Here is an 18072-nt window from a genome sequence, read left to right as displayed (position 1 = left end):
AATGTCCATGCATTGCATTTACTTATTCGAAAAGAAAAAAGAAAACATAAGTGCGGCCGGAAAAGTTTTTGGAGGAACGGCAGCAGGCACTCAGTGCGGCAAGTTCCATTTGATATTCTGTTGTTTTACGTTATGCGAGTTGCTGTTCAATTTGTAATTTTTACGAGCTGCTGGTGCAGCAGCTGCAAGTTAGCTGCGATGAGGCAACACATGATGAGGGTGCCGTAGTAGGTGAGGGTGGTTGCAGAAAGTGCACTACTATCACGTGACAAACGACAGCAGCAGCACACAATAACTTTGAAGCATGTGCATACTTGTTGGGGCTCACTCATGTTACACAAATACTTTGGCTAACCAGGATATCAAAAACAAAATTGAGAGAGAGAGAGGGAGAGAGAGAGAAGAAAACAAAGGGTTTCACAGTTACGTATATTGGACTTGTGACCAGAAAATTGCATTTTAAATGCTCAAATAAGTGTGAGTGAGCACAAACTATGAAGAATTTTAAGCATAGTTGAGTAAAGAGAAGGAGAGTACAAGCTAGAGGGCTCTAGTCGAGGGTAATAGATCAGACAATGCTCAGACTCTGTGTGGAACTTATTTTTACAATTATTATATATATACAGAATGCATTAAAAAGTCAATTAAGCAGCGGCTTAGCTTAATGCAAGGATTATGCACCTGGGCATTATTCTTTAATATATGCTCTTCTATTAGCACTTAATGAACTGATAATGAGCAGCATGAAAGCATCTTACATATATATGACAAGGCACATTTCCCCTTTCCATTTCTGAGCGCACTTACAGGAGACATAAGAAATTTAAAAAAAAAAAATAAAATAAAATTCAGTATATTTATTACAGAAAATTAAAAAAAATAAATAAATAAATAAATAAATAAATTAGATTTTTCTTTAGCTCTTCCCCATTATTTTTATTAATATATTCATTTCTTTATATATTATTTTTTGTTTATATATATATTTTTTAATTATATATTTTATATATATATTTTTATTTATTTATGTACATATAATTTTTTCTTTTTTTTTTTTTCTTTCTTTTCCTTACATTTGTCAGTCTGCCTCATCTCAATCTTATATATTCCGTTCAAACTATACTGCCTGTTATACACATTTTCACAACATTATTTAAACCTTCATAAAAACATTTTCATTGGGTTCAAGGTATTAAGAAAAGGGCAAAAATAAGCAAAAGCAAAAGCAACCAAGAGCAAAGCCTCTGAGGCACAGTAACGCAGCAAATATGCAAGTGAGCAAACGAAATATTTCGAAATGAAGGAAAAAAATAGTTGAGTGCTAAGAGTCAGGAATATAATTCGTAGAAAATAAAACTATAAGCCTCTTAAAGTTAACGTCTCGTACCAGAAAATGCATTCCTTTTTTTGATGGTTACTCTGAGAGAGAAATTCTCTGACATAAATCCATAAGTACTTCAAAATAATGGTAGAGACTTTTGTTTGTTTTTTTTTTTTTCTTTTAATCATTTTTAATGCAGTGATATTATTTTTCTTGGATTCAATTTCGTTCGAATTAAAACAGAATTGTACTTATAAAATATTTGCATATATGCAATTTTAAATTATTTTCTGAGAACTGAACTTTGTTAATCCAGTTGTTGTAATTGCGCAAAATAAACCTGCAATCAAAGAATTTTCTCATGTAATCCTACTAAAATGAAGTAAGCAAAATATTTTCAGTTGCTTTCTGCGTCAGCATTCCGAGCTGAAATAATTTTGTTTGGCTAGATAATCTTTTTCAGATTCACAATTTGTTTTACTTTATCTTAGAACAGCTTTTAATGCATCTGTGAGACCTGAGGCAAAGTTTCACGTTGTGAATAGCTGGAAATGTATGCGTTTTATGCCTTACTACTAATTGAATTTGCATTCGCATTGTTCGCTTTTGCAGTGGTAGTAGTAGCAGTAGTTGCTAATTAGCAGCAAAAGCACTAATGGAATGCGTTTTTCTAAAGTTACTTCAGCCGGATAAGACGAGAGTAATGCGCATTTAATTTAAGGTAATAAGAGGTCATGTCTTCGTCATGTTCACTGCACAGAATAAAAAATATATTAAGAAAATTATCATTTAATAATACCTTAGTATTTAATTTTTATTTTTTTTTTATTTTCCTAAATATATATAAATAATTAAATTTAATTGTGGAATTTTATCTCAACTATTCAAAAACTCCTATCATTTTTATATTTAACATTAAATTTAAAGTTAAATTGATACAAAATTGTATTTCATTCTTTTGAGAACTCAAATAAATAAACAATTTATATAAACTATATAAATAAAATATAAAATAGCACAGGGCCGAACATTTCTCTGAGTATTCGTACTTTGTTTAAAAGTTGACTCATGTATATATATAATATATAAGCAAATTTATATACAATTTATATTACTAAATTTTCTGTCAATTATTAAATAAACTAAAAATAAATAAACTAAATTCACAGTTAATTTTTACATTATAAAGATTAAAGTTCTCATTGATTTTATTCCACTCAGACGTCAATTTAATTAAACGTTTTATTATCAGACAATTTTCGTGGGATATAAACTTTGACTTTCTTCAAATTCAATGCAGCAGCCACAAATAATTCCAATATGCTGCCCAAAATTGACTTTTTATTAAGGCTCGCCTAATAATCTGAAGTGCTCGACTATACTATATGCGGGAGCCTAGAATCTCGATGCGCTAAGTCAATAACAATAAATTCGGCTGCCGCCCATAAATTCCAGCCCTGAAGCACGCAACCAAATATATAGATTTTCTTTTATACATAGTATATATAATAATATATATCTTATGTGTCTGTGCAATACGCTGGAGCTATCAATAGTAGCTAGCACCCACACGTGTTAGTCATAAATTCATCTACGCGCCCTTTCCAAGGCCGCCTGTCTCTCGGTGCACTGAGCAGAATGTCTTATGTAGCAGCCAATTAATTGCGGGTAAACAACAAATTGTTTGACTTAATGAATGAATATGTTTAAGTGAACAAGTGCAAATATATATATATTTATTATTCAAATAAAATATATTATTCAAAGCTTGCCAATGAACCACAAGCTGATATCAAAAAGAATTCTTGTCATGTCATGTTTTTAAATACGTTTCCTGCTTACATTTGATATCCCTAGACAAACAGACATTTTTTGCAGAAACATATATTCCATATATGTAAAAACAACTTTTTTGCGTCAATTCCCAATTCATATTTTTCAAGTTGTTTAAATTTGTCAGGGAGATATCTTTTATTACGGGAGAGATATGCGTTGGGCGCTGGTGGCAAGGACAGCTGTGCATTAAAATTCGCAGAGGAAAAAATACTTAAAATTTAACAGGTTTTTCCGTATGGTTCGGTTTATTCAAAAGCCATCAATCAATCATAAGACACTAAAGACAATTTGAGGACTTTAAACTCTGTCTCTTGCGGCACTCAAATTTTGATTAGTTTAATCATTAATCATTGCACAAAAACATTTATTCATTCATCCGAATATCATAAATCCAGTAAGGGGCTTTCAAATTCTAATCAATAAGAGGTTACTAATTACCTGCTCAGGTCTGTCAGCAGCACAAACAGATACAGATACAGATACAGCAAAGTTTGGAAATGTTATTATACCTTCCTCGTTTATTGCCCGATCAATACGGTTATCAAATGGTCAAGTAGTTTTTTGTAAGTAAATTTATATTAAATTACGTTGATTTTGCCAAATGATATATAAATACAAACTGATTGTAAATAAACTGTTTTTTCAATTGGGAAATATACAAAAAATAAACAAATAAAATTGTTTTTTAATCAAATAAATACACGGAAATTAGACTGTATATAAAAGATTTACTAACTATAATTTAATATAGAAATGGAAAAGTGTTCAGTTATAGCGTGTCATTGCAGCAATTACACAAATAAAATATAAATTGCTGACGTTAAAAAAGTTATGGAAATCTTCGATAAATTAAAAAAAAATATATGTAAATAAATAAATAAATAAAAATTTAATAAACACATAAAGTCGAAATAGATTGAAAATTAATGGAAAACTTATTACACAATTTATATATGCATTTAGCATTTAAGTCAATATTAAACTGTTTTATTTACCAAAAATATTTTTGAAATTATTCTAAGCTTATTCCAAAGACTTACCAAAGTCACAAAAGAAAGAAACTGTTAATTAATTACATATTCACATGAAATACTTTAACAGTTAATATATTAATTTTATTTATACTTTTTCCTTTTCCTTTTGTTTTCTCTGCAAACTTATCCACTGTTTTTTTGCCCACTGCACTCACTCACTTTGCTGTCGTATTCCTTGACTGTTAGTTCTCAAATTTTCGAACCTTTAAGACTTTAAGACCGCCCGATGACGAAGAGCAGAAAATATCTTTGCATACAGCGAAACGTACAAAGGATAACGCATCATAAACAAACCGCTTCGCAAGTGGGCAAAAAAAAAGACGGCGCTCAGCGCTTTGCTTCATGAATAATTCCATAGGCCCGGTTTTGCTTTTGACAGTATTTGCGTACGTCCTTATGCATAGGAATACGTTAAGTCGAATTACGGTAACAGCGCTGAGCTGCGCTTCCGTTCCACTCTCACACACACACACGTCAGACGATCACGCGGCTACGCTGCATACTGAGCGGCGCCGTGCGCAAGTGTCCCGACTCGACTGAGCTGGAGGGAAATTTTAACAGAGCTAGCAAAAGTGAAAGCCATGCAACACGTGTCCCAGCTAACAGCGTGGACTGTTAAGAGCCGACCGCTAACAGCTGTAACCCACTGACTTATATTACAGTGCGTGCGCTCTTAAATTTTCAACAGACCCTTGTGACTCTTAGGGATTCGCTCTGTTAGCATCGCTGTCAGACAAATACATTAGCACATTTATTTATTAAACGGAATATATTTTAATGAATGCTGCAACAGTTTTATGTCACATACATGCATAACGCATCACCTCACACGCACACATATATTATCTCATAAATTCATGTCAAAAAGGGCCACAGCCAGCCTTTAGAAGCCACAGGTGTGGCAGCTGCAAATTAAGTTGCACATATAACTCAGCCACCCGTGTCGCAAGCCAAGACACCCTCAAGGAAATTGCCTGCTTCCCTGTGCAAGTGCGTGTGTGGGTGTGGGTGAGAGTGTGCGTGAATCATATATCTACTGCCACCTCCTGCTCGTCTCCTTCTCCTGCTTCGCCTCACTACATCGCTACAATTTGTGCGTTAAAAGTTTGCTCGCAAAATATAACGTATACGACCCATGTCATGTACTTTACAATTGTTGCTGGCTGCGTTTGTCATTATAGCAAACGACTTTGACAGAAAAAGCAACGCACATAAATTACTACAAAAAAAGAAACAAAAGCAGCAGCAGCAGCAACAAAAAGGGACAGCAGCTGGCCGTGCGGCAGCTTGAGAGATCCGGCGAGAGGCCGCTGCCAGGCATTGTCTAAAGCCTCTTAAATTATGCCATTACAGTCGGGCAATGTCAACGACTCTCTGCGGCGTGTCAAAGCAGACGGCGACATAACTCGCCAGATAATTCAGTTATAACGCGCTGCACACTAAGAGTATCTGCAGTGTCAACGAACGCGTTTTCCACATCCATATGACCCAACCGGACTCGCACGTCCATGGAGCTGAGTGGAGCTGCTGCAGGCCAAATTGCTGATACGTCTCTCTAGAGCTCTAAATGATAATTGCAGTGAATTGGCAACTTAATTTGGCATATCAATTGCATACGCAAACATCTAGCCAAAGGCAGCGCCATACAAATTAAGGCTTTCGGCCTTGGGCTGTCTGCTCGACACATTGCCAATGTCCAATTTGGCTGGCAACACGCACAAAAACACCAGAAAGGTGACACAAATATGATTTAAATATCAAAGCCTGACAGCACAGGGCAGAAAGTGTCAAGAAAAAAGCTGACAGTCAGCCGTGGAGCTACGACAGGTGAAAGCAAATACATAAGAAGGAATATGAAATGTTTGAGTTAATATATAATATTTAATTAAAAACAAAATAATAATAATATAACATATATATAAGCTGAAAGCCTACAACCTGTGAACATATGAAAATATATATTTATATAAATATATATCAAATAAAATCCCACAATACAATCTGTGAATATATGAATTTACAACCATTTTATTTAAATTAATATTCATATAATTTAATATACATATATGACAGATTAATTCTTGAATAAATCCTTCTCCAACTCTTGTAAATATTAAAAAAATAAATTAAATATCCTATATCATGTCACAATACAAGTCAGCTTATAAGCCAGAGTATAAAACTCGAGCCAGACCAGCAGCCGTTGACTTCGTCGCCTTAAGAGAGGGATACATAGTAACTTTGCTGTCAAACTTTGTGAAAACTCTGGAATATACAGCTCTCTCATGCTAGGCACTCCCTTAAGTGGCGTAAAAAAGTTTTCAATAAATCAATAGAAGAGGTCAACAGTAATTCAACTAACAAATTTTCTAGCTATAAAACTTGAGAGACTGCAAGTTTCTCAACCGATTGTCAAGCTACCTATTGTCCCAGGCATATTATTTTTCAACTTGAATGTAAAGTGTTCTTATATTCAAGTCACTAGCTGCAACAGCATCAACAATGTTTGTGTTTATACAGACATACGGGTGAACTGCAAGTGGAAAATTTCAATGAATAAATATCTATCGAAGTCGATTGTGTAGACGTAAATATAAACTTACTTTGTTTCGATGAGACCAATTTTTACTTTGGATGTGGCTTTGACAGCAATCAAATTTAAGCTAATGGTTCTATAGAATATGGTATATATGTATATATTCATAAATGTAAAATAATAATCTTTGATTGATATATCGATTATTATTGAACTTTTATTTTCAATATAAAACTGTACATAAAAAAAAAAAAAAAAAAAAAAAAAAAAAATACAAAAATAATAAAATTGATTTTATTTAGCATTTAGCGAAATTCTATAACAAAATTTTAAAAAAATGTATATATTTTAAAATATATATCTACATATTTATTGACTTATATATTCATTAAATTATCTAAAAATGCTTGCTAAATCTAAATAAATTTTTAACTGAGAATATAGAAAGTCTACATAATATATATAATTATAAAATACTTAAAATATGCCTACATATTTATATAAAAATTATATAATGCTAAAATATTTTATATATATACATATATATATGTATATTTATATATATATTTATTTATTTATATATACCAAGACTTATAAATTTGTCATATAAATGATGTATAAATATATACTATATCCCGCATTGCTACCACAATTACAATTACTACTCACATTCAAAATTTCAGCTCATAAAATGCAGCAAGAATTGCAATTGGCTCGCACACAAAACGTGAAGAAAAAAACAAAAGTGTAAGATATGCAGATTTTACCTGGTTACTTTCTTGGTAACAGGTTTTGGCTGCTCGGCATGCATATATTGATATGCAAATCATAAAAAATATGAAGACAGCTGGGAAATATATGATTGCAGCAAAGTTTTCTGCACGAATGCGAGCAATTTAATTTCATTCCGGGAGCGAAAGAACTGCAAGCTAAAATTAGAGATTGAGAACTGGCTGAAAGTCCAATGAAATATGGAGCAGCTTAAGCGGCACGTGAGCTGTCTGTCTGCTTGGCATGCATAGCGAATTGGCTGTCAGGGTGCTTGGATCGATGCTGCTGCACAGGTGAGCGGGAAACGGAACGGGAAGTGCAATTGGTGCACGGCTGATCGGGCAAACCTGACTCATAATGAGCACAGACAGACGGTGCGAGTGAATTGTTTCAGCCACAAGCCAATTTCGCCACTCAATTGAGCGCAGCGAGCCAGAGAGTCAACAGAGAGAAGCCAACAATGTGACTGCAGACTCGACCGGATGGCGGCATCAAGGTGTTCAGCCCGTAATAGTCGCCGTCTGATGGCCCATTGGCAAATTGGAGTGCATTAGCGACAGCTTCTGGCACTGCTGGCATCCTTTCGAGGCATCTGTGCGTGGCAGCAACACGTGCCGCACTGACGATGACAACTCTTTCGCGCTGCTCTCATTGACGACGGCATTGTCAACAGCTGCACTTCAACACGGTTCACGTGCCCGTGGCAAGCAGCCAATGCATACAAAGCAGCAAGTTGCGCATACGCCATGCATGCCAAGCCGAGCTAAGTGCCATCCCATCAACTCATTAATCAATGAGCGACAGCTGGCAATGGCAAGCGACAAAGTCACAGCTCAGTCAGTCTAAGCCTTGACTGACAATGCCAAAGGATCTCTGCCAATAGGGACAACGTGACCTGCTGCCACGCCTCAAACACACACACACACACACACACCATTATTCTCATTCCCATTGACATTGTCAATGCGCATTTTCATTTGTTTTGGTCCCACATACGCACCCTGCATGAGTTCATTTGACAGCCTAATGCGTGGACAACAAACGATTTGCAAATTTGATTGTGTTCACACATTCGTTTTCCGACTGCCACTAATCTAAGGCCCAAGCCTAGCGATTCGGGTCAAGCTAAATGCTTACGCAATCAACAATTTTGTAACTGCACTAGGTGGGGATCTGTGGCAAATACCCTGTAAAATAGAGGCAGAAATTTCGAAATAAATGTAAATAAAATGCTGAATGTCTAAGGATACTTTATATTAAAAAATTTCTATATAAAATATTAAAAAAAAATTATTTCTAGACAATTAAGATAGCTGACTGCAAACGCCATTTCTGTTATCTATTTCTATTTCAGGCTATCTGCATTTAAGAGTCTCTGTCAAAAATTAAATTGAATATCGAACAACAAATTTTCATAGCTAAAACAACATGATTTTCACATAAATATAATGAAAAACATGAACTAATTAGAAAGCTAATAATATCACAAAATAATATTAATTATGAAAATTAAAAATTCAAATCAGAATCCCTCCCCTTAAGCCCTCCATGCACACAGGACAGGGTATGTGCTTAAATTAAACATGTTGTAAACAAAATTACCATAAATCGAAAACACGTTTATATCTATTTATTTTTCTTTTTTTTTTTTCTGCTACTGCTGCTGCCAAATGCCAAATATTATTGTTGGCGCTTAGTTACGCACAATTTGCCAATAAAATAAATGCATTCAATAAATTTTGTAGAAACAATATTGGAAATTATGGAATTGAAGTTTAAATCGTGTTTTAAGCGAAACAAATTACAAAGACTTTGCCCAATTCACTGTGAACAACAATAAACGATGACAAAGCAGAAATGCTAGAAAGTGTAATAAATTATATGTTGGCGAAAAAGTTTCTATACTACTTTTTATACACTTTGACAACGAACAAAAAAAATTTGGGTAGAAAAAGTGTAAGGAAAATAAGCGGACATTCAAAAGAAAAAAATTGATTTGCATAGAGAAAGACAAAAAAAATCGAGACTTTGCGCATCATTTAATATAAATATTCAAAATAAAATTTTATATATAAATGATTGCAAAAATCACACATTAATTTATCATCTATTTAATCTGTTTACAATATAAATAATAAAATTTTACATATATGTAGCATTATAATATTATATTGTAAGCGTATTAAATCTACCTCAAAGTGCATAGAGAAACAGCAAATCCTCTACTTTTGTTTTTCTGCCAAGCCATTTTATTCCAGTGGACTGCGCTTCATGGCCAGGTGGAAATGAATTTCGCTGTGTTTTGATTTTGCATTTCATTTTCAATGGCTCGCATTTTTCTCTAGATAAATTGCTTGGGGCAACCCAATAAAAAGCATAAATAAAGTGCTTGATAAGTTTACAAAACGCTTTGTCAGCTTGAACTTGGCAAATTTGTTTCTTTTGCCCATTTTTTTTCGCCCACCTTTTTGTTGTAGCCGGACACCTTTTCCGCTCAACTAATTAGCAATTTATGCAGTCTTGCTGCCAAGCCATTTGTTGGCCAAAGCACCGTCCGTGGATCGTAAAAATGAACACCTTTGCCGTTGGCCAGTCTGGCCCCGGCTGCCCGGAAAAGTATGCTACGGCAAATTGGTATGCAGAATGACCGAGTGACTCTCAGCTAAGCATAATGAATTGTGACCTAAGCATGATTTATATAGACGCAGCCCATAAATCTCAGCTTTATAGCGAAATACACAGGAATAAGTGTCAAAAGAGCAACGACTTCATACTACCCTAATCAGGTCAAGATGAGACCCAAATCGTGAGCCAAATACGTGCTAATTGGACAAGTTAAAAGAAATGCAAATTTAATTTTTCGCCAGTTGTTTCACCTCAATTATTTTGAACTTATTAAGATACTTCTCTAGCTGAAACACCTGTGCACAAGCCTAATTACCTACACACTTTACACAGAGAACAGTCAGGCTTTTGCTGACCACAAACTGGATTTTGACCTTTCGGCCACAATATGGGCTCATTAGTCAGTGTTTGGCAATTTGTTGCGAATCAATAATAAATGTAAATAACATAATGACCTGTTCTGGCACTCTGCTCTCTGATGGTGATGATGATGATGTCATCAGCGCGTGTGAAGTAATCGAAAATTGGAATTGTTGCAAGTGAATTATGGCCAACTGTAGCTGGACACGCGCTAGTCAAATATAATTTAACGCCACATCATGGCAGCTGTGCGCCGGACAAGACAACGCCGCCAATTGACCAGAAATCAATGGAAGTGCTCGCCGCCCACAATAACTATGGCTGCTCTGCCACGTAGGCAGCATCATGAGTGGATGGAATGTTGTTTCGCTCTTCGTGTTCGTTTTCGCTTTTTGCTGCCTATTGACAGATGGCCATCTGCCATGTTGCAATTATTTCGCTGTCTGCAAATGTAACTAAAGCACGAACTTTAAATCGCATGTTACTGTATTTCGCTCCATTTTTCAGAACTAGTTCCGCTGATTTCGGTGTGCTGCTCGCAACACATTTATTTGGCATTTCACGCTGCTAATTAGTGCATTTGCTCGCTTACAAACTTTTCTCTCCTGCCTCGTAATGTAGCGCCCTTAGGGTTAACACATCCGTGACTGCACTGTCAAATTGTGGTGCAAAAAAAGTTTTCTCGACTGCTATATTATCCTAAACTCTCTCGCCGGAATAGAGCCGCAGACGCGCACAGCTGACTGGCAAAGTTCCAAGGGCTCTTCTGGACCACTTTATGGTTGTAACACGAGAGATGAACAAATTTTGCAGTTGCATTTTAAGTGTTTGACTTCAATTTGCAAATTTATGTTTGACTTTTAAAGTGCTAAAGGCAAATGATAAAAATTGATAAAAATATTAATATAAAAATAATAAAATAAAATATCTAATATAAAATATAAAATATAAATATAAAATAAAAATAAAAATATAAAATACAATATAAAACATGAAATATAAAATCTCAATATAAATATAATATCTAATATATAAAATATAAATAAACTACTACCATATCTATATACTCACTCCCCTCTCACACCTTAACTACTCACTCACCCCCATCCCCATATCTCCCTTCCCTCTCCCTCTCTCTCCTCTCCCCTCTCCCCTCTCCACCCCTACCCTCTCCCCTCATCCCCTCCCCCTATCCTCTCCCCTTCACTCCCCCTCTCCCCTCTCTCCCCCCTCCCATCTCCCATCTACACTCCAATCTCCAATATAAAATACTCCCAAATAATCTACCCAATATACCCAAAAAATCTCCCTTTTTGAGCCCTAATACCTGCATCAAGATTATGTATATCATATTGTGGAATCGATCTGCATCTCTAAGAGCCCTAATATCTGTTTTCATTTTGAACATATTGCCCCTCTGTTTCCTGCGGTTGCTCAGATCAATATTTGGAAGCAGCCTCAGCCACTGACCATTACTTTGAAGTGGTTGTTCGCTGGCAGCTATACGCAGCGATTTCGCATCGCCCACAATTCAAACGGGCGCAGTGACCATGAATTGCTTTTGGGGCGTCCCATTGGCTTGCCTTTGTAATTTCCCCAACCAATTTTATTGGTTAAGCCCAGGCAGGACAAGGAAGCGTTACACAAAATAAATTATCTCTACACAGAAAAGAAAATGTTTATATATATATATAAATAAATAAAAGTTAAGCATGGAAATAAATGTTCGCTGGTAACTAACCGAAACGATCTATATAAAAATCTTGTCCTGCAGACGGCTTTAAGTGCACACAAATTGGATTGTCAATTGATGCCCAAGTCTTTACTCGCACACTCCTAGAAAACTTTTTCGGGCAGCAATAAGCATAATAAAAACCCAAATATTGCCAACAAATAAATAATTCATGGGCAATGCCCTCGGCTATTGGGCTAAAGGCTTAACTAGTGCGAAAATTTTATATTTCCTCCAGCAGAAAAGTTGGCTAAGCTCCGTTGGCTGAATCTTTAATCAGATTCATTGCTTTCAGCTTCGTTTAAGCTGTTTAAGCGGAGTCTTTTATGGCAACTAAATGTCAAAGTATATACAAATTTGTAAAGTGGCTCTAAAATGAATATGCAAATTTATTAATTTTACTTTTTCATATTATGAATTAATTTTTTTTTTACATATATTTTATTTATTTTTTATATTTTCTCATATTTTTATTTTTATCATATTTTCATGTCGGCAATTAAGCTTGAGCCAGAAAATAAATTCTATATGCACAGATATATATATTAATTTGAAAGAAAAAAAAGATTTATTAGAATGCAAAAAAGTTGATATTACTTTGAATTGAATCCGCATACGTGCTGCTATATAACTGCTCATAAATCATGCACACATTTTCCACATTTTCATTCCTAATTTCGGTTCAATAAATCACTGCCTTAGCCCCTTTGTCCAGCAGCAAACATTTTGTAGATTTTAGTTATTGAAATTATGAAAATCCAGTTGGCTTTTTGCCTCTGCAGCTGCAATAAAAAATTTGGTGTCTAGACACTGAGCTTAAAGCCATCCTTGGACTGCACGCTTTACTTTCGATTTGTCCCGCTGTGAATTTGATGCGACCCACTTCATGGGCAGCTCAGCCCAAACGCAGGCCTACACTTTTTTTTTATGTCTATTCGAAAATGGCTATGGCGCATTAGCGGCATAAAACAGGCACTAGGCATTAGGCCAAATCCTTTAAGCACCAATACACTCACACACACACACACGGCTTTTTATTAGCGTGCACGTGCGAGGAGCAGCCGGACACCCGACGGGGGAGCGCGAGCCACTGAAATCAGCGGGCGCCATTCGAGCTTCCGGCGATGCTGCCCATCAAAATCAACGTTTTATGGACCTCTAATCGCTTTCGCATAAATTTGCGCGCGATTTTGTAATAAAGCCGGGCATCCCGTCTCGCTGCTGCCAGTCAATTGGCTCCACCCGCTGTGCCGCTGGCGGACTTCGATTCTCAATTTGATATCAGTTTCATAGAGTTCAGGGAAGATTTGAGTTACCACGGGACAAATTTAATTAAAACAATACCAAAAGCCAACACAATCAAGGCAAACAACACACGGCACCAAACGAAATCCCATAGATTGCTGAAGAAGAGCAGCAGCAACAGCAGCAGCAGCAGCAGATGTCATTTCAATTGAAAAGTCGCAAACCAAACAGACTTTAATTAAAAAATGTCATCCGTCTCTAGCTCGATTACCTATTATTTACCAATAGACAATCCAAGGTGGACAAGGTGAGAAGTGTAGGCTGCAAACGGAAGGAGATCAGAAAGGGAGGGAATCCATAAGAAAAGTAAAAAATATTGCCGACAATGGAAAGTGAAAAGCAAAGTTATTTCATACGAAATCTTCTGACTCTCTCTCTCTCTTTCATTTGCCAGTTCTTTACATTTTAGTATCAGTAATAATTACTTAAAACAGCAAAATAATTACATCAGAAAACACTTTTGTTTCATATCTTATGCGAAAATTGATTAAGATCCACAAAGTTAAATTTCATGATTGACTAACTTTTTTCTTTTCCATAGTCCATCTAATCTTAACAGTGGCATTAAATGTTTGAAATGAAATGTACACACAACAACAATTCCAAGCTGATAAGTCCGATTAGTTAAGTCCACACCTTGTGTCTGTTATCTGTCTATTATAAAATTTCAAAAAAATATATATGTATTTCTACATGTAATATATGTATGTATGTATGTATTCTTTATTTCGTAGTATTTAATAGTATTTAATAGTATATATGTAAGTATTTTCAGGTAAGTATTTAGCAATATGAATATTTACTCTACATATAATATATGTTTTACGTTTAATAGTATTTATATTAATATATTATATTATATTATATTATAATAATATATTATATATAATATATTAATATTTAAATGTATTTAGTTACTACTAAGCATTTATTTATTTTATTTGTACTTTTTCAATATAAAATACATATTAATATTTACAAGTATTTCTAGATATAAACGTAAATAAATTTGTCTATGTCTCTGCCTAGGCATCTGAACCCTCCCACACTGAGCGTAAAGCTTCCAAACCGGTTTAGCTACTTTATATATAAAATAGTAAACAAATCTGATTTTTTTTTTTCGAATTTCGCTTGATAGAGAACCTACGAGCTTCGAGTGTTTACAAACGGCACTCTCTGGAAGCTTATCAAGCTGTGCTGTGCATAAATAGAATAAGAAGCTCTCATATTAATTCAGTTCTCCCACGACGCGTGCCAAGTTCACTCCAAACTGTAATTGAATATATATTATTACTGATCCGCCATGCTATTCCTAACGATCGCGCTGCTGGGCGTGGTCCTGGCGCTGCTGTATAGCCTCTATCAAAACACGTACAACTACTGGGAACGCATGGGGGTTCCATACGAGCAGCCATTGCCGATAATTGGAAATATGAAAGGCATCGGCTCAAAGCGCCATTTCCGCGACATCAATCAGCGGATCTATGATCAGTTCAAGGGCAAGACACCGTTTGCCGGGCTATACATGTTTTTCAGGAGGGTCGCCTTCATAATCGACCTGGATCTGATCAAGCAGCTGTTGGTCAAGGACTTCAATGTGTTTCAGGATCGCGGTGTTTTTAGCAATGTGCGCGATGAGCCGCTGACCGGACATCTCTTTACGCTCGAGGGCGACGAATGGCGCTCCATGAGGCACAAGTTGACGCCTGTCTTCACTTCCGGCAAGATGAAGCACATGTTTGGGATTATTGTGGATGTCGGTCGTCATCTGGCCGACACAATGGACAAAGAGGTAGCGGCGGCAAGCGCCGAGAATGGCGACGTGGAGATCAAGGAGCTCTGCGCTCGCTACACCACAGACGTGATCGGGAGCTGCGCCTTTGGCATCGAGTGCAACAGCTTGGCCAATCCATCCGCCGAGTTCCGCTCCAAGGGTCGTATGCTTTTCGAGAGCCCGCGCCACCCCCAGATCATTCAGTCCTTCATCTTTACAAATCCGAATCTAGCTCGAAAAATGCATTTGAAAGTGTTTCGTGATGATGTGACGAATTTCTTCATGACGGCTGTGCGATCGACGGTCGATCATCGCATCAAGAATGGCATCAAGCGCAACGATTTCCTCGATCAACTGATCGAGCTGCGTGCCGAGAACGAGGAGGCAGCACGTCAAGGCAAAGGCATTGATTTGTCCCATGGTCTGACCATTGAACAAATGGCCGCCCAAGCCTTTGTGTTCTTCATAGCTGGCTTCGAAACCTCCTCCAGCACAATGGCCTTTTGCCTGTACGAATTGGCCCTGCAGCAGGATATACAGCGGCGACTCAGGGAAGAGATCGAGACGGTGCTCAAAGAGACAGCCGATGGAGAGCTCACCTACGAGGCTGTTAGCCAGATGAGCTATTTGGAGAAAGTCCTTGCTGGTAGAAAAACTAAAGATTAATCCCATATTCTACTTTAATAATCCATCCCCCATCATTTCCGTACAGAAACTTTGCGTAAGCATCCCATTCTGCCCCATCTGATGCGACTGGCGAAGACGGATTACCCAGTACCTGGCACAAACCTCGTCATTGAGAAGGGCACCTCCATAGTGATTCCTGTGCATAATATTCACCACGATCCTGAGATTTATCCCCAACCAGAACGCTTTGATCCAGAACGCTTCGAGCCAGCTGCCATCAAGGCCCGCCATCAATTCGCCTATCTGCCCTTTGGCGATGGGCCTCGCAACTGCATCGGTGAGCGCTTCGGTAAAATGCAGGCTAAAGTCGGCCTAATCTCCCTACTGCGTCGATTCAAGTTCGGTGTTTCCGAGCACACTGAGATTCCATTGAAGTTCAATAAGCGTAACTTTGCCTTGTCCACCCAAGATGGAATTATCCTGAAAGTAGAGCGTATTTAATGTGCCGCGGTTCAAAACCAACATAATATCGAACTATAATTACTCGCAATATGTTCAACTTAATCTGAATATAAAAATTTGTTCATAGTGGTTTAACAAGAATTTAAAATATTTGTGTGTTCGCGATGAGTTTGCCAAAAAATATATTAAATAAACAAACGGACGATAAGAAAACGTGAGTAACAAGTCTGTGGGGGCCATAAATTAAATACCCAGATAACGACTTAATACCAATAAGAGCTTTGAAAGTGCGGTAGCCAAATGTGTTTTCTTATTTTGGAGAGAGACAGAGGGGAACGTGAATAATCAACATTTACATATGTATGTATGTATAATACAAATAAGAAACCCACGGGATTCTAATGTATTGGTGAGAGTGGCATAGAATCTGGCCTGGTCTTTGCTCTGAGTACAAGCAACGTCTCTTTAAAACAAAACCTAGTTAAGCTCTTAAAGAATACTCTTCTGCTTCAGCTCCATAGCTTCTCTGGCATGCAGCGTCTACTTTGCTGAGGTGACAACAGATGTACCTGACACTTCCATCCAGCCTTCTCGCCATTTCAAGCTGTTTACCATTTCGTCTATTACAGTTAAACGTCCATATCGTGCAGCAAAGAAAGAATCCATTAAAAACAAGAACAACCTCTAATTTTATACACATAAATTTTGTTTTCAATGGAATTCAGTATAATTGTTAAGATATTGCCATAGGTCAGGCACTGAGATAACGGTTATTTGCAATACGCACCAAATTGATGAAATATAACAATTTGTTGTATCCACGCAAACTCAAACTTTGCAACTAAAAATAAACTTGATAAGCGAAAAAGCTCATTTCGAGCGCCAGCACTTGACGAAGCTCAAATTACTCGCTTTGTTATTGCTTCGCTCTGGCTCTCTGCTTCTTAATCTCACTCTTTCTCTCTCTCTCTCTCTCTATGTGCCTACGCTTGTTCAATATTCGTTGAGAATAAATGAACATGTAAACGACTTTGTGCATTCATGCCGACACACACACACGTATACGCATATGCATGATAATAAAGTGAACTCATAGCTAAATATACCCTGTATAGCAGTGAGAATAGGCTTATATGGAATTAAATATACAAAACTTTTCAATCTAATATTATAAAGCTTATCTTACAAAATATATACATATGTTCAAATTTTCCATTTACCTACTTCCATTAAACACCCAAGTTCAAGTCTTTTACATGTAAAATATATACATATATATGTATATAATAAATAAATAAATTCATTAATAATAATGTATCAATGTGTTCAAATTTATGTACATATATTACTTCTATAAATGAAGTGCATGCTAGTCCGATTTATTTATAAGTATGCATGTGTAAGTAAAATAGGGGGTATTTACTAGCTTACCCGCGCTACTCGGTTGCCGCCACACAGCCACTGTAACTGCAACTGTAATTTACGGCGTTAGTTCTCTCAGCCGGCGTCTTGTGTGCTATGCCGTTATGACAATTCCATTATTCAAGTTGAAGGCGCACTTTTCAGCTCTCTCTCTCCCACTCTCACTCTCTCTTTCTATGCGTTCATCACTCTCACTGTCCACTGGAACTGCTGAGAGCACGCCAATTCCAGCCACATACATGCATACATTGATCATCGGCAAGCTCT

At 36.5% G+C, this 18072-nt stretch overlaps 1 protein-coding gene across 1 annotated transcript; it reads left to right on the top strand.

Annotated features, from left to right (window-relative positions):
* Positions 1-14823: 14823 nt before the first annotated feature.
* On the top strand, positions 14824-16596 carry LOC115561883 (putative cytochrome P450 6a14). Its single transcript, XM_030382278.2, has 2 exons — positions 14824-15940; positions 16007-16596. The coding sequence occupies exons 1-2, from the start codon at positions 14824-14826 to the stop codon at positions 16420-16422; spliced, it is 1533 nt and encodes a 510-aa protein (XP_030238138.1). The 3' UTR covers positions 16423-16596.
* Positions 16597-18072: the final 1476 nt, after the last annotated feature.

This window comes from Drosophila navojoa, chromosome 5, assembly GCF_054131105.1.
Source record: "Drosophila navojoa isolate 15081-1374.11 chromosome 5, UAZ_NAV_1.0, whole genome shotgun sequence".
NCBI classification, from domain to species: domain Eukaryota; kingdom Metazoa; phylum Arthropoda; class Insecta; order Diptera; family Drosophilidae; genus Drosophila; species Drosophila navojoa.
This window is presented reverse-complemented; position numbering and strand designations above follow the sequence as displayed.